General features: G+C 44.5%; 2 protein-coding genes across 2 annotated transcripts; one reads left to right on the plus strand and one right to left on the minus strand.

The window, feature by feature from the left end:
• The first annotated feature begins 1,133 nt into the window (after window positions 1–1,133).
• LOC123664641 lies at window positions 1,134–26,226 on the plus strand. Its single transcript, XM_045599159.1, has 11 exons — window positions 1,134–1,160; window positions 1,457–1,584; window positions 3,799–3,954; window positions 6,710–6,797; window positions 8,381–8,393; window positions 8,431–8,554; window positions 24,259–24,367; window positions 24,552–24,685; window positions 24,814–24,933; window positions 25,658–25,712; window positions 26,125–26,226. Exons 1-11 carry the CDS (start codon window positions 1,134–1,136, stop codon window positions 26,224–26,226), a joined length of 1,056 nt encoding a protein of 351 aa, XP_045455115.1.
• Window positions 9,790–23,172, minus strand: LOC123664678 (nicotinamide riboside kinase 1). Its single transcript, XM_045599187.1, has 8 exons — window positions 22,985–23,172; window positions 22,846–22,908; window positions 22,306–22,448; window positions 20,779–21,202; window positions 20,102–20,283; window positions 19,411–19,759; window positions 17,650–17,776; window positions 9,790–10,361 (listed from the first exon to the last, which is right to left on the minus strand). The coding sequence occupies exons 5-8, from the start codon at window positions 20,121–20,123 to the stop codon at window positions 10,260–10,262; spliced, it is 600 nt and encodes a 199-aa protein (XP_045455143.1). The 5' UTR covers window positions 20,124–20,283; window positions 20,779–21,202; window positions 22,306–22,448; window positions 22,846–22,908; window positions 22,985–23,172; the 3' UTR covers window positions 9,790–10,259.

Here is a 26,226-nt window from a genome sequence, read left to right on the forward strand (position 1 = left end):
CACACACTATAGGCGCTTAACTGTGCTTTTTTGAAATCATTGACCCTCAAACATATCACAATATTTTCGATGCCAAAAATTCTTCTGTTTTGTTGTGAGCATTCATATATTTTACTTGTATGGTAACAATTCGTCGAAGGTCGCGACAAAATGGCCATATATCTATTGCCTAGAGAATTGGCATATCGATTCCACGGGGAAATGCTGCCAGCATTCTTGGCGCCATTCCACGCGGACATTATTTATACAACTATCTGTAAATATTTAGTTCTTAAATTGTGAACTATAAATTAGTATAATATATTTCAATACATTTTTGTGTATTAATTTAGTAAACCATTTAACTCTTTATACGATTGAAGTGATATTGTGAATCAAATGGAACATCAATTACTGGAGATAAATACTCAAGTCAGGTAACTAAGTATTCATCATCGAGTCCGCGATAAACGCCGCGGTATGCGGGTTAGTAAGCCGTAACGGGCTTTACTAAACGCGTAAACATATACAGGTTCGATTTAAAAATAAACCTTATTTTAAACACAATAAGGTCTAACATGGAGTAATATTTCATTTGCATACGCCGCTACGTTGGCGCCTAGATTAAATTTATAAAACCTTTTATAGTTCGATGTCAATAGATTTAAGCGTTCGATAAAATGGAGAAAAGAGAAAACTTAAGCTGTATGAGATTTTAGATTAACATGGATATATTACTAAGACTATTCGAAAACGGGATATTTACTATGTTTTTTATTTTAATTTTGCGGAGTTCGATATTTCGACATTAACTACGAATGGTTTGTTCACGAGACGAGGACGACGAGAAAGAGAAAATCAAAAAACATGATAAATATTCCTTTTTTGAATAGTCTTAGTAACATAAGCTGTATCTTTTATTATCAATTTTAGATTATCAACAAATGAACGTAGCTTAAATTATTTCAAAAGCTTGGTTGTTGTTTTGTGAAAATGCGAAATCATTGATTTAAAATATTCAACTATATTATTCACACTTACATACCACTTATGAAAAAACCAAATCTAACTCCAACTTCCAGTCTGTTTATTAGGCTTTCTGATTAAACTATGAAACCGCTCGGTAGATTGTGATGAAGTTTAAAAAAGAAACAATGTTGGGGAAAGGACATAGACTGAATGTAGGTATGATCTTTCGCCAACTTAAACAATTTGTCTCTTAAAATGTAGGCTTCGCTACCGTGGCTCAGAAAGCGCGTAAATCAAGAGCACCTGATAAAAATCATTACCCCAAGTAGGAAAATTATCCATCAACCTGCTCACGGACTGGTGAATTAAATTTTAGTTTTTCTACAGTAAGGGACAAGCCAAAGCATATACCTTTAAAAAAAAATATCGAGCGATGAACTATTTTTAAATTGATACTATTTGTCTTTTATAATTTAATCAATTAATCTTGTCTTTATCTTCATTGCAGACACTGGCAGTACTCTGCGTGTCAGAGCCAACTGTCGAACCTAAGACTGAAGACGCCCAAGACGAGTCCAAGGAGCCGCCGGAAGGATACTACGCTTTCGTCGAGTCACCCAACGCTACGCCGCCCAGGTTATTGTCTCTAAGTCTCTAAAAATTTTAAGCGGCAAAATATTACTATTAGTAAACCAAATCCTTAAGGCCATAAATAAGTAACGCCTCTTCTGAATATATTCATAGAATATCAATTTCATAGAATCCAGACAATTATTTAATCCAATCCGTTAGGTCAGAAAATAATGTTTTAGGATTTCGTCCCACGACTGCTACTCACGGTCCATGCAACTATATCGAAATAATGGCCTTTGTCTTTATCATTGTACGGCAGTATTCATATATTTAATCACAGTAAATCTTATGGACGACGCGTATATTTATGACGACACGTTGACGCAACGGTCACAGCACTGGTTTGTGGCTGATGCGCTGGCGGTTCCGGGTTCGATCTCCGCACATGGCAAACATTTGTATTTAGGGAATATATGCGCCAATCTGCATTGAGCAGCGTGGTGGATTAAGCTCTGATCAACTACACGAGGAAAGAGGCCTATGCCCAGCAGTGAGATAGTACACGCTGAAGCGTAACCATAAAATCTTATAGAATGACTGCTTATATACCGTATCTTCGGTTAACTTTAACCGAAGTTGCCTAGATTTCTAACTTCTTCTTTCTTCAACACTAAATTTTAACGAACTTAGCTGTTGAAGTACCGTACAGTCGCAATCAATATGCTTGCCTACATATATAAACGAACTGAATAAATGCAAAGATTTCTCGTTGAGACATGCAAGCTCTCACTGCTGATTACCTGTCCATTACTTTCGAGTGTGAAGTTGAGCGTGTGTTGAGATCAACATTGTAAAGACTTGTTAAGTCACGATAGCCCATATAGGTCATTAGGGTGTTTGAGTGTCAGCTGTGCACGTCAGAGTTAATAACTTACGACTCATCATTACAGCCTATACAGTCCACTGCTGGACATAGGCCTCCACAAGTTTACGCCAAAAATAACGCGAACTCATGTGCCTTGCCCATAGTCACCACGCTGGGCAGGCGGGTTGGTGACCGCAGTACTGGCTTTGTCGCACCGAAGGCGCTGCTGCCCGTCTTCGGCCTGTGTATTTCAAAGCCAGCAGTTGGATGGTTATCCCGCCATCGGTCGGCTTCTTAAGTTCCAAGGTGGTTGTGGAACCTTGTTATCCCTTAGTCGCCTCTTACGACACCCACGGGAAGAGAGGGGGTGGCTAAATTCTTTAGTGCCGTAGCCACACAGCAAGCAGCAACTTACGACTGATCACCATAAATTATTGTCTATACCTAATTTTGCTGATGAAATTATGATACAAAACAAGTGCAAATGAAGTCAGAAATTTGGCGAAATTGGAGTACGATTGACTGTGTCATGATTATTAATTGTTTATACTACATTGCTTGGTAGTCTCTTGTTATCTGTATACGGTTAGCTTAACGGATGGTCAGCGGTCAGTGGACGGTGAGTGGACACCTTCACTGGAATGCCATAAACACAGCATAATAGATGCTGTCTTATAGTTCATTATGAACGATGTTTTGAATTGCTTTAATAACAATAATCTTAGTGATAATCTTAAAAGCATGTATGCTTTAAAACTTTGGCCTTTTAATGTAATACCAGCTGAATACTCAGACAAGATAGTAGTTATTAAGGATATCGTCAAAAATGCTGTAGGTATACATACGTTTAGTGTACTCGTGTCTCAGTTTAAGAGTTGTGGGTTAGTTAGTTCTAAATCTAAATGTACTCCATATAAACTCATTAGCATACCACCTTACTTTAACTTCAATTTCTGCGAAACTCAAAACAAGGTTTGCGTAATTTGGAAACTACCTTTAAAAAATGAAACGAAGTAGAACATTAGGGGTCGGCGGCGCCTAAGCACTGACGATCGCGGGTCTGGTATCCGCTCGGATTGGATATTAGTGTTTATACAAATTAATATTTATTTAAATATTATTTCCGGTATGGTTGTTAGTCTTTGTAGGTCTACCCACCGTGTTTCGGAGATCAGGTTAAGCCGTCGGTCCCGGTTGTTATGATGTACACCTGATAGCGATCATTACTCATAGTAGGAAATATATCCGCCAACCCGCATTGGAGCGGAGTGGTGGATTAAGCTCTGATCCTTCTCCTAAATTGGGAAAGAGGCCTATGCCCAACAGTGGGACATTACAGACTGAAGCGTCTGGTATATTTGAACTGGCAATTACTAATACACGATATTTTACCTATACCCTTCTGTTTGCAGAGTACGTCCGCCTCCATATCGGCAAGTGGCGTCAGAGTGCGCGGCGACCGGTGAACGCGCGCACGTCAGCGCTAACAACCTGTGCGGAGACCTGAACCGGGGAGTCATACCGAGGAACCCGATGGGACAGAATCCGAACGGGGAACCTTATCCTTTGTAAGTTGTCTTTCTTTTTCGAACTGGGTTAGGAACTTGATTGGGAGTGAACAGTGGCATGGGCGTACCCGGTGGGGCAAGGTGAGGCCCTGACTCGAAACTAAACATTGATGTTTTTGATAGATTTTGCAAGCTATTATTGAAGAAGCGATGATGGTGACAGTAAATGAAGAGTTGGAGTAAATAAAAATTATTTTATTTTGTACTTCTTATCGTATTTTATATTTTCTTATTTGTTTTTGCCCCACCTTTACAAAATTCTGGGTGCATCTATGGATAGTGGGGTCCCTCTCTCCAGCGTTTGAGAACAATTGTTAAAATAACTCAAAACAATAAATTTTTTATTTATTTATTATATTATAAAATTAAATGGATACTTCTAAGAACAATATGTAGTAGACGTAAGACGCTTTTCAAGCAAGTTTTTTTACTATCTTCTCTCAAGATCATAGAGGTTGCACTAACACACAGATTATATAGACTTCTCAAAATTTTCAAAATTTCAGAAGTTATCTTTAAGAAAGGTTTATCTGATTTTAAGGACAGTAAACAAATCTACAATCAGAAATAGTACTTTTTTTATATAACTAGGTCGGCAAACAAGCGTACAGCTCACTTGATGGTAAGCAATTATCGTAGCTCTTATAGACATCTGTAACCCAAATCTGTAAACCAGAAGCACCCAATTCCCCCCAGGAGCTCTTTTCACATTACTTACCACAGGAACACAACACTGCTTGAAAGCAGTATTATTTAGCTGTGATCTTCTGTACTACCTCCGTCGGGCAGGTGCTCCATATTTCTAGCAGGAAATTTCCTGCTGTGCGCTGTGCTCAGTAAAAAACTTAAAAAATTTGTTTATTATTATTATTTCTGTTTACTTTTATAAAAATATTTTTTGTTAACATTACATAAATATATTTTCATACACTTTGTTTTGTCTCTTATTTGTCGTTACTTTGTAACAGCAAGAGGTCTGATCTATCGGATCGATCTATTGTAAGTGTAATGAAACATTTAGACCGACTGAGCATTTCGTTGCAGTTAACGTTAATTCCGCTGCGCACGCGCACTTCACGGCTAATATCACGCAGACTGATCGCGTTTTAATTGCTCATGGGTTGCAAAACGTACGTAACTGTGACATTGATCGCGCTTCTTCTAATAAGCTTCAAAATGTGAAATGAAATGAAAACGTATTTCGCCATAATATGACACTTGACGAATGCCACAAAATTATCGACATTCACAAAAAATAAAAATAAAAAATAAAAGTCAAGGTAGCAGAGAACAATCAATATATTAAAATTTGCTAGCTAGTTATGTTGGACCAAAGCATGAGAACAATACAAGTAAATGCTTAATCAGCGGAATAGGAATAACAAATGATTTCTCACGTTGTCTCATGCTTTGGGATCATATGTCTTGAGAAAGTTTAATTAGAATTAAATCGGCGATTAATCCAGAGCATGTAATTCTGTTCGGACGTGTCCACTGTAATTTTAATTAATTTTTAATTAAATAGTTTTAGTTTAATTAATGTAATATTTTTTTAAAAAGCCCTTTCGCGCTCCCGTAAACTTGTCTAGCTCTTATATTATTATTATTTATTATACATAACAAACTTATGTAATGTCCCTGGTGTCATCTAGCGACCTTGACTTAGTCACAATATTTAGTGCACAGCTTTATTGTAATTTAAATGATATTCCTAGTGTGGGCCGAGAGAAAAAAATGCAAAAGAAAAAAATTATTACTTTATTGCATTATCTGAGACTTTATTGTGGGTTTATTTTTAACTATTTGGATTTTATATCTATTTACGCAAATTTTGGCCACAATTTACGACAATTTCCTTTCTATTCTATTTCATTGGACTACTTCACATTCTATGTTTTAATTAAGTTAATGTATTTTATAATTTATGTAGAGTGCAATAAATGGCAGTGTGGATATGAAATAACAAATTAATATTGATCAAAACTAGCGATCTTTTGTTATAATCTGGGCTAATAATAATGAATTTACCAAGCGATAAGGTTAGAAACCATCTTGTATTGTTCGCGGAATGTATTCATTTTTTGAGATGTGAGAGCATGTCTTGAAAGAAATTCTTATTTAAATGCGCCAATACGCAGTTCAATGGAGCCCATTAGATATCGCTCATTAGAGCGTAATCTGTCACGCTGTTCTGGTGAATTTCTTCGAAGGCTTTTTAACTGTTGGGAATTTGTAACACATAGATTAAAATTCTTAAGTTATATCTATATAAAGCTTTGTATTAATAATGTTGTTGGCAATCTCCTTACCTCTCTAGGATAGATCACAAGATAGTGCTTCAGTAGGTTTACCTAATACTAGTTACGTTAAGGTGCGCCTACAAGCGAATGGTTCGACTGGTGGTAAGCAGACACCGTATCCTATGGACACCTGCTACACCAGGACCATTGCAAGAGTGTTGCTGAACCTACTCCCGACCTATCCCGAAAGCTCTGGCTACCTTAATCACCACAGGGACACAACACTGCTTGATAGCAGTATTATTCAGCTGTGATCATCTGTGCAGTTGGTGTAATACCTCAGTTATTTAGCTTCCTTACTGACCACCACAGAGACACGATACTACTTGAGAGGGTGTTTATTATGGAGCTCTTCTGTAAAGTCGATGTGGTATCCCAGTCAGACTGCTCAAACTTTAAGCTAGATAACTCTCCTTGTGCTCTAATGACCAATGTAATGTAACGTTGTGGTGCAGTGAACTGATCCGAAACCACACGCTGCGCTTCCTGTCGCGAACACTGCCCGTGCTGCGTGCAGACGAGGCGCTGCCGCGCGTCGCGCACGTGGAGCACGTGGAGCACGAGCAGCCCGTCGGGCAGGCGGCCGCGCCCGGCGTGCCCGAGCTACAGCATAACAGGTAACTATGGCTCTTTAACGCCTAGGTTTATATGTTATAGTGTGAAAATAAAAGACTTAAGTGATTATAATGTATTTATTTATGTATTATTTGTAAATAGAATGCAATAATATTTTAATTAAATCTATTGATTAAGGAATTGCCTTTGTTTACAAATAAATAACCAGTCAGTTCGTATACTCTGTGGTCCGAAACGAACGGGCGAGGCAATGGCGACATCTCCATTTTATTTACAAAGGGTGGGGATGGCGCCATGCCCGCGTGTTTTATAATTCAAACGAAAATTAACTTATATCTATGTTGTTTTACTATTATAAATCATTATTATATTTTAAACTACATTTGCAACCATGTACGAGTTTTATTAGTTAATTCCATGATAAACGGATAAAATATTGTTGACAATAGGTATTGTGTAATAGGCAAATTGTATCGTGACTTCATAAAGTACTTAATCGTAGCAAGCTAACTTTCTGATGCCTGCCTTAGAAATATTGACGATATTTTGGAGGAGAAATAAAAGGCGATTTCAGGAACATCTGATTAATTCTGATTTTATGGACTTTGTCTCAATTGTGCCGCCGTCTGTGAACTCCGATGATTACGGCAACTACTGTAATCGTCTGAGTTACACAAAATTGTCCGATTTGATTTTGACGAATGCGTTTTAATGCGACTGTAATAACCTATAAATATGTCAGAATGTCATGTGATTAATTTGACTAGCATTGTTTGCCAATTCGCACATACGATAATGATTGTAAAAGGACATGTTAAGGCATTATTTTTTTTTTATAAATTACTTAAAATTAGTGGATGGAATAAGTTGTATACGACAATGTGTTTCCCACGGTTTTATTCACACGTTAAAATTTGACATGTTTTTGACCCATTTCATAAAAATTTGGTAACACATGGTCATTTTGCAAAATCGTCCAAGTTCTAATAATGAGAAATACGCTATTTAAAAAACGCCAAATTATTCGAAGTACCTTCGTTTCTTATTAGCTCAACAGTGGGACATAGAGGCTATATTAGTTTACATAAATAAATAAACACTTCATACTCAACGGCCTTCAGTAGGATTTTCTCCTGTGTCGGGGGTTCCAACAGGCAGTGCTGTGACCGCTGCGCCAACGCGTCTTCAAAGATCAGTAATTTCATCAGAAACAAATTCCATTTGATATAGCTCTATCTTTTCATCACTAATATTTCTTTTGTTATAACTAGCGTCCGTTTGATGTAGCTCTCGTAATTTCTTTATATAATATTTTGGTAGCGTCTGGAACGCTGTGTGAAGAATCACGTCGGGGTCACCAGTTTGGTAGTGTGAAGAAAAGGGAGGATTCTCCAAGATGGGTGTTATGTCTGGTGGGCTAACGCCCCGGCGGTTGTCGTCGGGTTCTTGTATATATACTTAATCACTTTGAAAACTCTAATAGCGCGATGTAGCATACGTCAGTTTTCTCTAATTACGTAGTTTGTAGTCGTTCGTATTTCGCGCGATAGATGTCGCCACATCGTAATAATGATGCAATAATGTTCGAGTGTAACGAAAGCTATCCGCCACAGACTGGAGGAGCGCTCGCGGCGCTCGCTGCTGACGAACGAGCGCGAGGCGGGCGAGCGCGCCGAGCACCGCGCCGACGCGCGCGACAGCAGGTTCTGCGACGGCGGCGGCGTGTGAGTAGCGCACACACACACCAAGCGTACACAATACACACGTGTGACAAGAGGGCTGGTACATTTACAAAAAAAAAAAAAAAAAAAAAAAAACCGCAATCCTCATCCAGCCTACACCAGCAATCTTACGTAGATCGTCGGTCCAACGGGCCGGAGGACGTCCCACACTACGTTTGCCAAGACGCGGTCTCCACTCTAGGACCCGTCTACTCCAACGCCCATCGGTCCTGCGACACAGATGACCAGCCCACTGCCACTTCAACTTGCTAATTCTGTGGGCTATGCCGGTTACTTACACACACACACGCACGGCACACACATCAAGCGTACACGATACACACGTGTGACAAGAGGGCTGGTACATTTTTCGCCCAGAGAATCGGCATAGCGATTCAACGGAACTCAATGATTTATACCAAAACTATCTGTAAATATTTAGTTCTTAAGTTTTGAATTGTAAATATGTATAATGTTGTTGTTGTTTTAAAATTTATCCCCAATAGGGAAAGGCAAAGGACTATAATCCATACAGCCTAGTTTGAATTTATAAGTTTCGTTCTGATATATCAAAAGGCCGGAGCCAAGTCTGAAGTAACTTTTTTTGTAACTTTAATGTTAAAAAAAAAACACCACACATATAAGTAGTGTTTGGCTCACGCGTGCGTGTTGGGTCACGCATACGTAGTGGCCCATGCATACGTACTGGCTCACGCGCCGATAAACAATAATAACACTTCTACATGTAGAGAATAAAAAAAATCGACCTTTAATTGAACTAAAAATAATGTAACACTGCATTATACAACTTTATAAACGATGTAATGAGTAAATAATACAGTTTGGATTTAACAATTTTTTTTTTATAATATCGCCGAAACTGCGATTATTATATAAGCGAGCATTTTTATTTATAACGTATTATTGTTTCTAATTTACAAAAGACAATTTTTTATATTTTTTTTCACGTGATTGAAAAAAAACTACGATTAGGCATTACGCACTGTTCGTGAATAAATAAAATGTAAGAAAAATATCAAACATATATATTTCCTTGATTTTTATATATTTCAAAAATTGTTAAATTTTTAATGCGTACTGAATGATTAACGAATTTATAATAAAGTAAACTTCGTGAACACCGTCCGCTGCTACTTCACACCGATACCGATGTTTTAGTTTGTTCACTTCGTCGAGAGATGGCGCGATTCGTAACACGCACATAAATAAAACAACTATGAATTTATAAAATATATTACAAGGCAGCGTAATAACAAGCACCGTATGAATAACAATATAAAAATTCAGTGCTCGAAAATTTACTCACAAAACATTACAACTTATAAAACAATTAAATATAATTGGTTTTTCAGTGTTTACAAGCCTTTGAAACACGTGAAAAATATTACCAGCAAATAATATCAATTTCATTATTGACTTTTGTGAATTTTCATTTTCATTTACCCAACATTACATTCTAGATCGGTTTCTCATACTCTGTTATAAGTTAGACATTCGTATACTGTTTAAGACAGAACTTATAAAATAGACTTATACACATTTAAATTATTTAATTTAAACATCTTTTTTTATAAATGTCAATTAAATATTGCAACGATAATAATCTGATTTAACAAACGCGGTAAGTTCTGTGTGTGAAAAGTGTTCACAATGACCGTAAAAGTAAAAAAAAAAAATAACGTTCATTTCAAATCTGAACAGCGCCCATTTTCTTGAGGTCCGCGACGACGATGTCGAGGGCGTCGTGCCTCGTACCATCTATAATATTGACACGACTATCCTTTTCTATCTGGAAATAATAGAAAATAATAAAATTATTGTAATTTTAATAAAAGAGAGCGAACATTGAACACAGAAGAAAATTGGGAATGAGAGGGGAGATCGGCATTTGTTTGTTGTTTTCCACTTACATAAGTGCGAAATATTCCAAGATGTAACGTACACAGAAATCTTTGATTAGAGAAACTTTCGCGTAGAGCCGCAAGCTAGTGTATATCTCCGTCTCGCTCGCACGTACGGCGCGCGACAGAGACACGCTCACCTCCGCTCTGTACTTGAGGTGCTCGGGCCACACGCAGCGCTCGAAGTAGCCGTGCACGTCGGGCGGGTCGTAGAGCCGCAAGCTAGTGTATATCTCCGTCTCGCTCGCACGTACGGCGCGCGACAGAGACACGCTCACCTCCGCTCTGTACTTGAGGTGCTCGGGCCACACGCAGCGCTCGAAGTAGCCGTGCACGTCGGGCGGGTCGTAGAGCCGCAAGCTAGTGTATATCTCCGTCTCGCTCGCACGTACGGCGCGCGACAGAGACACGCTCACCTCCGCTCTGTACTTGAGGTGCTCGGGCCACACGCAGCGCTCGAAGTAGCCGTGCACGTCGGGCGGGTCGTAGAGCCGCAAGCTAGTGTATATCTCCGTCTCGCTCGCACGTACGGCGCGCGACAGAGACACGCTCACCTCCGCTCTGTACTTGAGGTGCTCGGGCCACACGCAGCGCTCGAAGTAGCCGTGCACGTCGGGCGGGTCGTAGAGCCGCAAGCTAGTGTATATCTCCGTCTCGCTCGCACGTACGGCGCGCGACAGAGACACGCTCACCTCCGCTCTGTACTTGAGGTGCTCGGGCCACACGCAGCGCTCGAAGTAGCCGTGCACGTCGGGCGGGTCGTAGAGCCGCAAGCTAGTGTATATCTCCGTCTCGCTCGCACGTACGGCGCGCGACAGAGACACGCTCACCTCCGCTCTGTACTTGAGGTGCTCGGGCCACACGCAGCGCTCGAAGTAGCCGTGCACGTCGGGCGGGTCGTAGAGCCGCAAGCTAGTGTATATCTCCGTCTCGCTCGCACGTACGGCGCGCGACAGAGACACGCTCACCTCCGCTCTGTACTTGAGGTGCTCGGGCCACACGCAGCGCTCGAAGTAGCCGTGCACGTCGGGCGGGTCGTAGAGCCGCAAGCTAGTGTATATCTCCGTCTCGCTCGCACGTACGGCGCGCGACAGAGACACGCTCACCTCCGCTCTGTACTTGAGGTGCTCGGGCCACACGCAGCGCTCGAAGTAGCCGTGCACGTCGGGCGGGTCGTAGAGCCGCAAGCTAGTGTATATCTCCGTCTCGCTCGCACGTACGGCGCGCGACAGAGACACGCTCACCTCCGCTCTGTACTTGAGGTGCTCGGGCCACACGCAGCGCTCGAAGTAGCCGTGCACGTCGGGCGGGTCGTAGAGCCGCAAGCTAGTGTATATCTCCGTCTCGCTCGCACGTACGGCGTGCGACAGAGACACGCTCACCTCCGCTCTGTACTTGAGGTGCTCGGGCCACACGCAGCGCTCGAAGTAGCCGTGCACGTCGGGCGGGTCGTAGAGCCGCCGGCGAGTGTATATCTCCGTCTCGCTCGCACGTACGGCGCGCGACAGAGACACGCTCACCTCCGCTCTGTACTTGAGGTGCTCGGGCCACACGCAGCGCTCGAAGTAGCCGTGCACGTCGGGCGGGTCGTAGAGCCGCAAGCTAGTGTATATCTCCGTCTCGCTCGCACGTACGGCGCGCGACAGAGACACGCTCACCTCCGCTCTGTACTTGAGGTGCTCGGGCCACACGCAGCGCTCGAAGTAGCCGTGCACGTCGGGCGGGTCGTAGAGCCGCAAGCTAGTGTATATCTCCGTCTCGCTCGCACGTACGGCGCGCGACAGAAACACGCTCACCTCCGCTCTGTACTTGAGGTGCTCGGGCCACACGCAGCGCTCGAAGTAGCCGTGCACGTCGGGCGGGTCGTAGAGCCGCAAGCTAGTGTATATCTCCGTCTCGCTCGCACGTACGGCGCGCGACAGAGACACGCTCACCTCCGCTCTGTACTTGAGGTGCTCGGGCCACACGCAGCGCTCGAAGTAGCCGTGCACGTCGGGCGGGTCGTAGAGCCGCAAGCTAGTGTATATCTCCGTCTCGCTCGCACGTACGGCGCGCGACAGAGACACGCTCACCTCCGCTCTGTACTTGAGGTGCTCGGGCCACACGCAGCGCTCGAAGTAGCCGTGCACGTCGGGCGGGTCGTAGAGCCGCAAGCTAGTGTATATCTCCGTCTCGCTCGCACGTACGGCGCGCGACAGAGACACGCTCACCTCCGCTCTGTACTTGAGGTGCTCGGGCCACACGCAGCGCTCGAAGTAGCCGTGCACGTCGGGCGGGTCGTAGAGCCGCAAGCTAGTGTATATCTCCGTCTCGCTCGCACGTACGGCGCGCGACAGAGACACGCTCACCTCCGCTCTGTACTTGAGGTGCTCGGGCCACACGCAGCGCTCGAAGTAGCCGTGCACGTCGGGCGGGTCGTAGAGCCGCAAGCTAGTGTATATCTCCGTCTCGCTCGCACGTACGGCGCGCGACAGAGACACGCTCACCTCCGCTCTGTACTTGAGGTGCTCGGGCCACACGCAGCGCTCGAAGTAGCCGTGCACGTCGGGCGGGTCGTAGAGCCGCAAGCTAGTGTATATCTCCGTCTCGCTCGCACGTACGGCGCGCGACAGAGACACGCTCACCTCCGCTCTGTACTTGAGGTGCTCGGGCCACACGCAGCGCTCGAAGTAGCCGTGCACGTCGGGCGGGTCGTAGAGCCGCAAGCTAGTGTATATCTCCGTCTCGCTCGCACGTACGGCGCGCGACAGAGACACGCTCACCTCCGCTCTGTACTTGAGGTGCTCGGGCCACACGCAGCGCTCGAAGTTGCCGTGCACGTCGGGCGGGTCGTAGAGCCGCAAGCTAGTGTATATCTCCGTCTCGCTCGCACGTACGGCGCGCGACAGAGACACGCTCACCTCCGCTCTGTACTTGAGGTGCTCGGGCCACACGCAGCGCTCGAAGTAGCCGTGCACGTCGGGCGGGTCGTAGAGCCGCAAGCTAGTGTATATCTCCGTCTCGCTCGCACGTACGGCGCGCGACAGAGACACGCTCACCTCCGCTCTGTACTTGAGGTGCTCGGGCCACACGCAGCGCTCGAAGTAGCCGTGCACGTCGGGCGGGTCGTAGAGCCGCAAGCTAGTGTATATCTCCGTCTCGCTCGCACGTACGGCGCGCGACAGAGACACGCTCACCTCCGCTCTGTACTTGAGGTGCTCGGGCCACACGCAGCGCTCGAAGTAGCCGTGCACGTCGGGCGGGTCGTAGAGCCGCAAGCTAGTGTATATCTCCGTCTCGCTCGCACGTACGGCGCGCGACAGAGACACGCTCACCTCCGCTCTGTACTTGAGGTGCTCGGGCCACACGCAGCGCTCGAAGTAGCCGTGCACGTCGGGCGGGTCGTAGAGCCGCAAGCTAGTGTATATCTCCGTCTCGCTCGCACGTACGGCGCGCGACAGAGACACGCTCACCTCCGCTCTGTACTTGAGGTGCTCGGGCCACACGCAGCGCTCGAAGTAGCCGTGCACGTCGGGCGGGTCGTAGAGCCGCAAGCTAGTGTATATCTCCGTCTCGCTCGCACGTACGGCGCGCGACAGAGACACGCTCACCTCCGCTCTGTACTTGAGGTGCTCGGGCCACACGCAGCGCTCGAAGTAGCCGTGCACGTCGGGCGGGTCGTAGAGCCGCAAGCTAGTGTATATCTCCGTCTCGCTCGCACGTACGGCGCGCGACAGAGACACGCTCACCTCCGCTCTGTACTTGAGGTGCTCGGGCCACACGCAGCGCTCGAAGTAGCCGTGCACGTCGGGCGGGTCGTAGAGCCGCAAGCTAGTGTATATCTCCGTCTCGCTCGCACGTACGGCGCGCGACAGAGACACGCTCACCTCCGCTCTGTACTTGAGGTGCTCGGGCCACACGCAGCGCTCGAAGTAGCCGTGCACGTCGGGCGGGTCGTAGAGCCGCAAGCTAGTGTATATCTCCGTCTCGCTCGCACGTACGGCGCGCGACAGAGACACGCTCACCTCCGCTCTGTACTTGAGGTGCTCGGGCCACACGCAGCGCTCGAAGTAGCCGTGCACGTCGGGCGGGTCGTAGAGCCGCAAGCTAGTGTATATCTCCGTCTCGCTCGCACGTACGGCGCGCGACAGAGACACGCTCACCTCCGCTCTGTACTTGAGGTGCTCGGGCCACACGCAGCGCTCGAAGTAGCCGTGCACGTCGGGCGGGTCGTAGAGCCGCAAGCTAGTGTATATCTCCGTCTCGCTCGCACGTACGGCGCGCGACAGAGACACGCTCACCTCCGCTCTGTACTTGAGGTGCTCGGGCCACACGCAGCGCTCGAAGTAGCCGTGCACGTCGGGCGGGTCGTAGAGCCGCAAGCTAGTGTATATCTCCGTCTCGCTCGCACGTACGGCGCGCGACAGACACGCTCACCTCCGCTCTGTACTTGAGGTGCTCGGGCCACACGCAGCGCTCGAAGTAGCCGTGCACGTCGGGCGGGTCGTAGAGCCGCAAGCTAGTGTATATCTCCGTCTCGCTCGCACGTACGGCGCGCGACAGAGACACGCTCACCTCCGCTCTGTACTTGAGGTGCTCGGGCCACACGCAGCGCTCGAAGTAGCCGTGCACGTCGGGCGGGTCGTAGAGCCGCAAGCTAGTGTATATCTCCGTCTCGCTCGCACGTACGGCGCGCGACAGAGACACGCTCACCTCCGCTCTGTACTTGAGGTGCTCGGGCCACACGCAGCGCTCGAAGTAGCCGTGCACGTCGGGCGGGTCGTAGAGCCGCAAGCTAGTGTATATCTCCGTCTCGCTCGCACGTACGGCGCGCGACAGAGACACGCTCACCTCCGCTCTGTACTTGAGGTGCTCGGGCCACACGCAGCGCTCGAAGTAGCCGTGCACGTCGGGCGGGTCGTAGAGCCGCAAGCTAGTGTATATCTCCGTCTCGCTCGCACGTACGGCGCGCGACAGAGACACGCTCACCTCCGCTCTGTACTTGAGGTGCTCGGGCCACACGCAGCGCTCGAAGTAGCCGTGCACGTCGGGCGGGTCGTAGAGCCGCAAGCTAGTGTATATCTCCGTCTCGCTCGCACGTACGGCGCGCGACAGAGACACGCTCACCTCCGCTCTGTACTTGAGGTGCTCGGGCCACACGCAGCGCTCGAAGTAGCCGTGCACGTCGGGCGGGTCGTAGAGCCGCAAGCTAGTGTATATCTCCGTCTCGCTCGCACGTACGGCGCGCGACAGAGACACGCTCACCTCCGCTCTGTACTTGAGGTGCTCGGGCCACACGCAGCGCTCGAAGTAGCCGTGCACGTCGGGCGGGTCGTAGAGCCGCAAGCTAGTGTATATCTCCGTCTCGCTCGCACGTACGGCGCGCGACAGAGACACGCTCACCTCCGCTCTGTACTTGAGGTGCTCGGGCCACACGCAGCGCTCGAAGTAGCCGTGCACGTCGGGCGGGTCGTAGAGCCGCAAGCTAGTGTATATCTCCGTCTCGCTCGCACGTACGGCGCGCGACAGAGACACGCTCACCTCCGCTCTGTACTTGAGGTGCTCGGGCCACACGCAGCGCTCGAAGTAGCCGTGCACGTCGGGCGGGTCGTAGAGCCGCAAGCTAGTGTATATCTCCGTCTCGCTCGCACGTACGGCGCGCGACAGAGACACGCTCACCTCCGCTCTGTACTTGAGGTGCTCGGGCCACACGCAGCGCTCGAAGTAGCCGTGCACGTCGGGCGGGTCGTAGAGCCGCAAGCTAGTGTATATCTCCGTCTCGCTCGCACGTACGGCGCGCGACAGAGACACGCTCACCTCCGCTCTGTACTTGAGGTGCTCGGGCCACACGCAGCGCTCGAAGTAGCCGTGCACGTCGGGCGGGTCGTAGAGCCGCAAGCTAGTGTATATCTCCGTCTCGCTCGCACGTACGGCGCGCGACAGAGACACGCTCACCTCCGCTCTGTACTTGAGGTGCTCGGGCCACACGCAGCGCTCGAAGTAGCCGTGCACGTCGGGCGGGTCGTAGAGCCGCAAGCTAGTGTATATCTCCGTCTCGCTCGCACGTACGGCGCGCGACAGAGACACGCTCACCTCCGCTCTGTACTTGAGGTGCTCGGGCCACACGCAGCGCTCGAAGTAGCCGTGCACGTCGGGCGGGTCGTAGAGCCGCAAGCTAGTGTATATCTCCGTCTCGCTCGCACGTACGGCGCGCGACAGAGACACGCTCACCTCCGCTCTGTACTTGAGGTGCTCGGGCCACACGCAGCGCTCGAAGTAGCCGTGCACGTCGGGCGGGTCGTAGAGCCGCAAGCTAGTGTATATCTCCGTCTCGCTCGCACGTACGGCGCGCGACAGAGACACGCTCACCTCCGCTCTGTACTTGAGGTGCTCGGGCCACACGCAGCGCTCGAAGTAGCCGTGCACGTCGGGCGGGTCGTAGAGCCGCAAGCTAGTGTATATCTCCGTCTCGCTCGCACGTACGGCGCGCGACAGAGACACGCTCACCTCCGCTCTGTACTTGAGGTGCTCGGGCCACACGCAGCGCTCGAAGTAGCCGTGCACGTCGGGCGGGTCGTAGAGCCGCAAGCTAGTGTATATCTCCGTCTCGCTCGCACGTACGGCGCGCGACAGAGACACGCTCACCTCCGCTCTGTACTTGAGGTGCTCGGGCCACACGCAGCGCTCGAAGTAGCCGTGCACGTCGGGCGGGTCGTAGAGCCGCAAGCTAGTGTATATCTCCGTCTCGCTCGCACGTACGGCGCGCGACAGAGACACGCTCACCTCCGCTCTGTACTTGAGGTGCTCGGGCCACACGCAGCGCTCGAAGTAGCCGTGCACGTCGGGCGGGTCGTAGAGCCGCAAGCTAGTGTATATCTCCGTCTCGCTCGCACGTACGGCGCGCGACAGAGACACGCTCACCTCCGCTCTGTACTTGAGGTGCTCGGGCCACACGCAGCGCTCGAAGTAGCCGTGCACGTCGGGCGGGTCGTAGAGCCGCAAGCTAGTGTATATCTCCGTCTCGCTCGCACGTACGGCGCGCGACAGAGACACGCTCACCTCCGCTCTGTACTTGAGGTGCTCGGGCCACACGCAGCGCTCGAAGTAGCCGTGCACGTCGGGCGGGTCGTAGAGCCGCAAGCTAGTGTATATCTCCGTCTCGCTCGCACGTACGGCGCGCGACAGAGACACGCTCACCTCCGCTCTGTACTTGAGGTGCTCGGGCCACACGCAGCGCTCGAAGTAGCCGTGCACGTCGGGCGGGTCGTAGAGCCGGAGACAGCGGCGCGCCGCGCACTCGCCGTACTCCAGCACAAAGTAGTATCTGAAACACGTTATATTGGTTCTAAAAATCTAGTGCTTACACACACAAATAAAAATTTGATTGATTAATAAATTCTAAATTGATTTGCGTAAAATTTCTTTTTAGTGAGTTTATATAATGAAGTACCACTTATTAATTAATCATTAATCCTTTTGGTTTAGTGTTACGAAATTGTGTCGTAGCGAAAATTTACAACGCCGACAGTTTGCCGTACCGAAAGTGGTCCGCGCCGAAAATGTGCCGTGCCGAAAGTATGCCGAGCCGACAATTTACCGTAACAATATGCTGCATCGAAAGTGTGCCGTACCGAAAGTGGTCCGCGCCGAAAATGTGCCGTGCCGAAAGTATGCCGAGCCAACAATTTACCGTTACAATATGCTGCATCGAAAGCGTGCCGTGCCGAAAGTGGTCCGCGCTGAAAGTGTGCCGTACCGAAAGTGTGCCGTACCGAAAGTGTGCTGTACCGAAAGTGGTCCGCGCCGAAAGTTAACCCTACCGAAAGTATGCCGAGCCGACAGTTTGCCGTACCGAAAGTGGTCCGCGCCGAAAGTTTACCCTACCGAAAGTATGCCGAGCCGACAGTTTGCCGTACCGAAAGTGGTCCGCGCCGAAAGTTTACCCTACCGAAAGTATGCCGAGCCGACAGTTTGCCGTACCGAAAGTGGTCCGCGCCGAAAGTTTACCCTACCGAAAGTATGCCGAGCCGACAGTTTGCCGTACCGAAAGTGGTCCGCGCCGAAAGTTTACCCTACTGAAAGTATGCCGAGCCGACAGTTTGCCGTGCCGAAAGTGTGCTGTACCGATATTTTTCCGTAGTGAAAGTGTGCCGTACCGTCAGCAAAGTGTTTTCATAAAAACAAATCGACGAAGTCAATTGAAAATATCAAAACTACAAAAATAAACAAACATATTCTAATGATACAACTTTTTTGGAATTTATTGCGGTTTATTAAGTCTTTTAAATGCCCGAAGTTTCGGATACTTTACAGGAACCATGGTCACGGAAGGACTGGAAATATCAGGCATCTAAAAAACTTAATAAACCGCGATAAAATCCGAAAAACTTGTTTCATTATAATATTGTATACTAGCCGACCCACCTCGTTGGGCGTTAATTATTATTATATTAACCAAATAACACACTTTAAAGAACAAATTTTATAGCACTTAAATAAGTAATATGTTGCTCCCGTGTATTTATTATTTTAAATTACAGAACCAAATAAAATACTTTAAAGAACAAAGTTTATAGCACTTAAATATTATGTTGCTCCAACGCCATCTATCAAAAATCGAGAAAACGTCGTCGATAGACTAAAATAAGACTGTTTTCTAATAGCTATAGATGGCGCTAGTTTATTTACCATTTTGATATTATATTTTAATCTTTTTAATTTACTGAATTTTTTGTTCAATTACAATAAAATATAGCCTACGTCACTCCTGAATAGTGTAGCTTTCTGTTAGTGAAAGAATTTTAATGATCGGATCAGTATGTGCAATAATTACCCCCTACATACAAACAAAGTTATAAACTTTACCTCTTTATAATATTAGTATAGATATATTTTCAGCTATACATTGTCTTAGTATTACTTTTAAAACTATGCCTTTTATCAAATCTTCCCGCTCACCTTAAATCACAAATTTCCATAATAGGCTTGTAATTCAACACCGTGAACCCTTCTATTATTATAAACTTTTTCCCCCTAATCCCATACTTCCCCGCACCATGCTCCAAGTTTTGCACGTGTGATTTATTTACACCTTTCATTGTTTGTGTGATGTCATCGAACATCAATTGCATGTCCAGTGACGACAGGATATCGTAATTGTTGTGATCCATTCCTTCACATTTCACATGTTTTGGGCTGTCGTCCGGATAGAAATATCTATCTTGATGGAAGACATATACTGGTGTTAATATATCTTTCAATTTATTTGCCAAAGTGGTTTTTCCCCCACACGTGACACCAGATACACCTGTAAAAAATAAGTGTGATTTAAAAAACACGACTAAAGTAATACTTACGAAACGTAACTCTTTCTCTCTTCACTAGCTTATATCTCTCTTTCAACTTCCGTTCGCCTCGACCAATCACACATTTCGTAACGCCCTCGTCACGCATTCACCAGCTTACTTCCCAAGTCAAGCGTGCGTAAGAAGTTTTACTTCAATAAAAATCGTTAATTTTATAATCTTTGTTAGAAATTATCACAGTCTTCCCAGTGAGTTCCCACTTTTATTCGGTACAAGTCGTGACTTCCTTTATGTACGACTAAGACTATAGTTAAAATTATGAATAATCTAAGAATTAGTGTTACCTATGACAATGTAATCGTTCATTTCTGCTTCCTTTAGATTATTTTGATGATTTCGAGTTATAAGTGCGGATAGATGTGGTAGAGAGTGAACGACATCAGACCTCCGATGAAAAAGAATCCCCAAACGGCACAACCTAGTAAGGCCCACTGTGGGTTAGGAATGTATTTGAATATTGTCAGATCTGAAAAGAGATTAAATTTAATATAACTTTGAGTTATACATCTACGACCACCATTCCCAAGGGAACATTATTTAAAATCTTAATAGGGGCGAAAGTATCAATTCTATGAAATATAACAGAGTACTTAATTTTATTAGAAAATGGATCCTGGGGGGATTGGGGATTGGGTCGGCAACTCGCTTGCGATGCTTCTGGTGTTGCAGGCGTCTATAAGCTACGGTAATCGCTTACCATCAGGTGAGCCGTACGCTTGTTTGCCGACCTAGTAACATAAAAAAAAAAGTTGCAGGGAACATTTATACAAATTAACTATACGGATATTACGGATATTACGATTTACGGATATTACGTGACCAATTTTAAACTATGGTGTCAGTATAAATATCACATTTTACATGCCATTCATATCAAGAGCTACAAATACCTTTCCTAACAATAATCAAATATAACAAAATATCTCGCTTATAATATTATTAATTATAGAAAATAGCTCACCTTCGTCAATAAAAGGATAGGAATTGACCCAAAAGATGAAGACCAAGTAGACAGTTATTGTCGTCACCAGAGTAAGTTTGCCCAAAATTGCATCGGGTATGTCCATAAAGGCACTCGTCTTAGAATATACACATTAACATTTCTTTACTTTTACAAGCTTTGAGTTTACAAAATTTACAGCTTGTTAATAAATACACAAAGCTTTGAAGTCTTTTATCTTTGAGTTGTACTATAATTTTTTTTTTCAATACAGTAATATTCTTCCAAATAATTATTTTGTGTCTCAAGTTGAGATTTAGCTGCAAAAATAACTCTCTTCAAATTTGTGGAAGGGCTCGTTGGGGAATAGAATCGATTTCCCGTCGTCGACTTTCTCTTCAATGTGTTCGACGAGAGGCTTGCCTTTGACTGCTCGCTCTAGGATCTGAAAAACACGTATAACATTAATAATTTTAGTTTTGTGGCAGGTATTGCATTAAAGTATATAGCCAGCCTCTCTTTCCTGTGGGTGTCGTAAGAGGCGACTAAGGGATAACACAGTTCCACTACCACCTTGAAACTTAAAAAGCCGACCGATGGTGGGATAACCATCAAAATGCTGGCTTTGAAATAAACAGGTCGAAGACGGGCAGCAGCGTCTTCGGTACGACCAAGCCAACCCTGTGGTCACCAACTCGCCTGCCCAGCGTGATGACTATGGGCAACACACATGAATTCACGCCATTTTTGACGCGAACTTGTGGAGGCCTATGTCCAGCAGTGGACTGCAATAGGCTGAATTACAAAAAATGTTATTTTGGTATATGTAACATGTATAAATCCATATTTTGCATTTAGTAAAAAGTGGTTATTTTAATATTACAAACAGACACTCCAATTTTATTTATTTGTATTGATTTCAGTTATGTAATATGAACTGAGAACGTCAGTCAGTGATTGTGCCTAATCAGTGAAGGTTGTAACATAATAAACAATATTACAATAAAGATACTCCTTATCGTGTATACAATTGGCTTGAATAATTGTATCATAAAGTTGACATACTGTGGCAGACATTTGTAGGTATCTCAGCCATTTTTTTTAAATAATAAAAACAGAAAATATATATTTTTCATTCTCACCTTCAACGGTGAAAAAGAACGTGAATTAAAAAATATATATATTTACAATAAATTTTAGTTGATCGTATACAATTGTACATCAAATGGTAAAAAAAGGACCTCAAATTAAAAAAAAAAGTTATTTGTTGTGTATTTTACAAGATTACGTCTTTAAGTAATATTAAACTTTTTTATTACTTTTTATACTACTATTCTTATATTGAAATCTAAAATGTTAAAGGTCACCTTTACAAAATTGAAAATAAGAACAGGTTCTTGAAATTTTAAATAAATTAATTAATGTACATTTACCACTGTTTCCTTCAAAATTATATTTAATCTTATTAAATAAAGCTATAAATGTAAATGTTACACAAATGAGTTGTTTAGTATCTTAAATAAAAGTTAATAAAAATATATTCTGTACCTTTTGTGCCACTTCTTTGTTAGCAGTTGGTGTGGATAATTTAAGGAGTTTCTGGACGTTTTCTTCTGTTATTTGCTCCTTTGATTTATCTACTTGCTGTTGCTTTTGTTTTTTACTCTTTTGCTTGTATGGATGACTGGAAACTGAGGTTAGAAAAACATTAGTTATATTTCAGGATACACTGCAATAATATTTAATAAAATTGTTTTCATGTGGTTCTAATCTAACAAGTGATACTGATAATGAGATCATATTAATAAGAAATATATATTTGTATTAGAATTAACTACTGTATGATAAATACGGAATATAACTGGCTGACTGGACTATTTAAAAATGTGCAAAAAAGCAATGAAATACTTAACAGTTGTATATCATACTGATAGTACCTAATCAATAACGACTTGAGTCCACGCAAGTTTATCAATTTAAATTATGTCACAAATTTAGCGTGACTGACGTCTAGTTAGCAACTGTATGTTATATGTAGTTTATTACAGTATATTATGCGAATGATGAAACACCTCGCTACGTACAAACCTTGACCTGTGCTCTGGTGCCGACTAGGGTTCTCACGACGTTTCTTTCCTTTACCAATGTTTTCTGGAAACAATAATAAATACCATTAGGTAACAGAGAATGTGTATAAAGCACGTGACCAATTAATAAGTTACTTTACCTTCAGGATCCACAAATGCGAGAGCCTGGCGAACTAAGGCCGAAGACATTTTAAGTCACCAACGAAAATAAAAACATAACAAACTTTCGTAATAACCAGTCTAACCTCTAAATTCTGCGCTAAACATGGGGTCACTCCGTCACTATGGCAGTATGACAACCTGACAGATTGTCCATGGTCAAAACATCAAATATGACAACAGTCAAGCGTTGCTTTCCATTTACTAACAGCTCTGTGTTGGTGGCTTTTATTTAATTTACAAATATATTTTTTTCACAATTTGTAGGCAAATCAATATGTAATGGTTTTAGAATTATAATAATTTTAATTAATAATAAATATTTTAACCAACCATATTTTCAAAGTAATTATTATTTATTAAATCAAATATCAATAAACATTTTATCGAAGTAATAATTCAATTATTGTAACGTAATTTATAACATATGTAATAAAAAAACTATTAAAATAACGTTAATTAATTCTGAGGTTATTTTATGTTCATTGTTTCTTCAAATAATTTATTTTAGATTTCTTAATATCAATATCAATAATTAAAAATCATAAGCAGAGAAGAAAATTGTTTTCTTTTTTGGTGGTAGTCACGAAGTATATATTACAAGGACTCTGAACGTAATGTTGAACGAATGGACTCAATTTAGAGGACAGAATTTTAATTCTAATTTTGCGGGTAAAGCGCGCCATTTCCAAGAAGTACTTCTTTAAACCCTTCCGCGGGAAGTTTTGTTGCTATTGACAGCTCTGAAAAAAAATATTTAACTAGAAAATGCCCTCGCATTATTAAAAAATTATTACTCATTGGTTTTTACTTATGTTCATCACAGCCAACAGTAATAGCATCGGTTAGTCGTAAATTCTGGCGCAGCCAGTGGCAGAAAAAAGACCTGAGATCTGGTTTTATTATTGTATACATGAATATTATGGAAAAGTCTATAATAGCGTTCGGACTCCTCGTTTCTACTTCGTGGTCGTACTTATGTAGTATAGAAGAAAGGAGCATCATCTTTATATATCAGAAAGTGTTCGTTCAAAGTTATCATAATGAACTTTTTTATTAAATAATATACTGACTGTAAAAATGGATTTTATTTATGAAAAGTATTTATTTATTTATAAAAGATTTGTTGGACATGTCGAAAGGTTTTTGATTCAATTAGTCAATTAGTTATTTTTGATTAACTGTTAAGTTGCGACTGCAGTTGGTCCGGCACTCATATATACAAACACAGATAAAGTCAATACTCTTTTTATAGGTTTTGCATGCTGTACCGAGCTATCAATGGTGAAAGTTCAGGCCCCGAGCGCCGGGAGGACCCCGGAGTAGGCACTCATGCCCCACACGCTCCTCCACATAGATACGAAGTAAGTGTTCTTTAGTGAAAATGTTATAACTGTCATATGCAATTTACACAAGGTTATTAAATTTAGAACTATCGCCTGCGTCAAAACCGAATTTAAAGAAAAAAAAATTTATAGTTATAGTATCAAAAATTACATCGTCTATTAAAATCCTAGACAGAAAGTATACAGATTATCTCTGATTCAGGGTCCGCCCACTCCGTGTCCCGCTCGCGTGGAGTACGCGACGCCGGTGTTCGCCCGCAACTACCAAGGAGTCTGGCGCTACGTCGTGCAGATACCCTACGAGGGGTACTTTACACAAACCGTAGAAGTTACCAGGTACATCGATCTTTTTCATCTTCACTTGTATATTTTATCAAAAGTGTATTTATAATTAGAAATTAGAAAAATAAAAGTTTAAGATTAGCTAAATATGAAAACTGAAAGCGGCCTGGTCACCCTCCCAGATGCATGCAGTCCCGCTGCCACTACCTCGAGGGCGGCTGCCTGAGCTCGCCGCGCTGGCTGTCGCTGTTGGTAGCGGAGCTGCACTACCCGCCGCCCGCGCAGGTACCGCGCCCGCGACCGCGACTACCTTGTCGACAAGCGGACATTTGTACACTTTTCAATATGAGATTTATATGGAGCAGCCCGACTGGGGTAGTACCTCGACCTTACAGAAGACCACAGCTAAATAATACTGTTTTCAAGCAGTATTGTGTTCCTGTTGGTGGATAAGGTGACCAGCCGACCTAGTGATATATATATAAAAAAAATGATTTTAAGCTTCCCAATGAGAAACCAAAAGCAGATTACCTCTGGTACCTACCGATAAACTACTGCGGAAATAAACGCGTGGCAGGTCTAATATTTTCGTACATTATTAAAAAAGTGGACATAAGGTGCCAATCAAACCACTAATTGCAAATTCATGCAACGTTTCGATCCTTTATTGGACCATCATCAGGCATCTAAAATAAACATTGAAGAAAGTTGTACAACTAATTAATCCATACAACAACAAACCAAAGAAAACCAAACTATTAGTACCTTTACATGTAGCTACATGGATTAATTAGTTGTACAGCTTTCTTCAATGTTTATTTTAGATGCCTGATGATGGTCCAATAAAGGATCGAAACGTCGCATGAATTTGCAGTTAGTGGTTTGATTGGCACCTATGTCCACTTTCCTGCGAACCGACAAAGAGTACTTATAGCAAATGGACGCAACGATAAATAATTATTAAAAAACTTCAAATTTAAAACAGGAGTACCAATTCGCACAAAAGCGCCCCGGTGAGACGGACAGCAGCACTGAGAAACCGCCGCACTGTGATGGGCACGACGAGTTCGGATGCTATCAGGTATTCTATTCACGTAAAGGTTTTGCTTCACGTATAAATGTAAAATTTTAAAATTTTTCGTGCTAAATTTGTAGGTATAAGGTATATAGAGCAATGATCGTGATCGTTTTCCCTCATTAGCAATGGTTTCCTTTGCCATATTCATTGAGGTACAGTGCTATGATAATCTTATACTGCTCTCAACCAGTGTTGTATTCCTGGTGAGTGAGGTGACCGGTGTTCCTGGGGGGGATTAGGGGTGGTGTCAGCAGCACGCTTGCTATACTTCTGGTGTTGCAGGCGTCTATAACCTACGGTAATGGCTTACCATCGGTGATCGAATGAAAATCGTCCAAATTTCTACCACTAGTAATTTCGACCGGGCGATGATGGCCCAGTCGATCAAATATTTTACAATAACCACTGGTGTCAGGTGCGGCTGTACTACGACTGGTTCCTGGTGCCGGGCTCGTGCAAGTGCTGGCGCCCGGACTACTTCGCGCGCTACGTGCGCCGCAACCACCACGAGCTGTGA

Source organism: Melitaea cinxia, chromosome 22, assembly GCF_905220565.1.
Source record: "Melitaea cinxia chromosome 22, ilMelCinx1.1, whole genome shotgun sequence".
Taxonomy (NCBI): Eukaryota; Metazoa; Arthropoda; class Insecta; order Lepidoptera; family Nymphalidae; genus Melitaea; species Melitaea cinxia.

What these genes read in the sequence shown, in the direction of transcription:
- LOC123664641 (XM_045599159.1), top strand. Translation starts at nt 1,134, where the DNA reads ATGTTGGGGAAAGGACATAGACTGAAT. An exon ending in GGAAAGGACATAGACTGAAT is followed by an intron (nt 1,161 to 1,456) that starts GTAGGTATGATC and finishes TCTTCATTGCAG; the next exon opens with ACACTGGCAGTACTCTGCGT. An exon ending in CAGGTACCGCGCCCGCGACC is followed by an intron (nt 24,934 to 25,657) that starts GCGACTACCTTG and finishes TGAGACGGACAG; the next exon opens with CAGCACTGAGAAACCGCCGC.
- LOC123664678 (XM_045599187.1), bottom strand. Translation starts at nt 20,123, where the DNA reads ATGAACGATTACATTGTCATAG. An exon ending in GAACGATTACATTGTCATAG is followed by an intron (nt 19,760 to 20,101) that starts GTAACACTAATT and finishes TATTTTTTACAG; the next exon opens with GTGTATCTGGTGTCACGTGT. An exon ending in ACCTCAAGTACAGAGCGGAG is followed by an intron (nt 10,362 to 17,649) that starts GTGAGCGTGTCT and finishes TATTATTTCCAG; the next exon opens with ATAGAAAAGGATAGTCGTGT.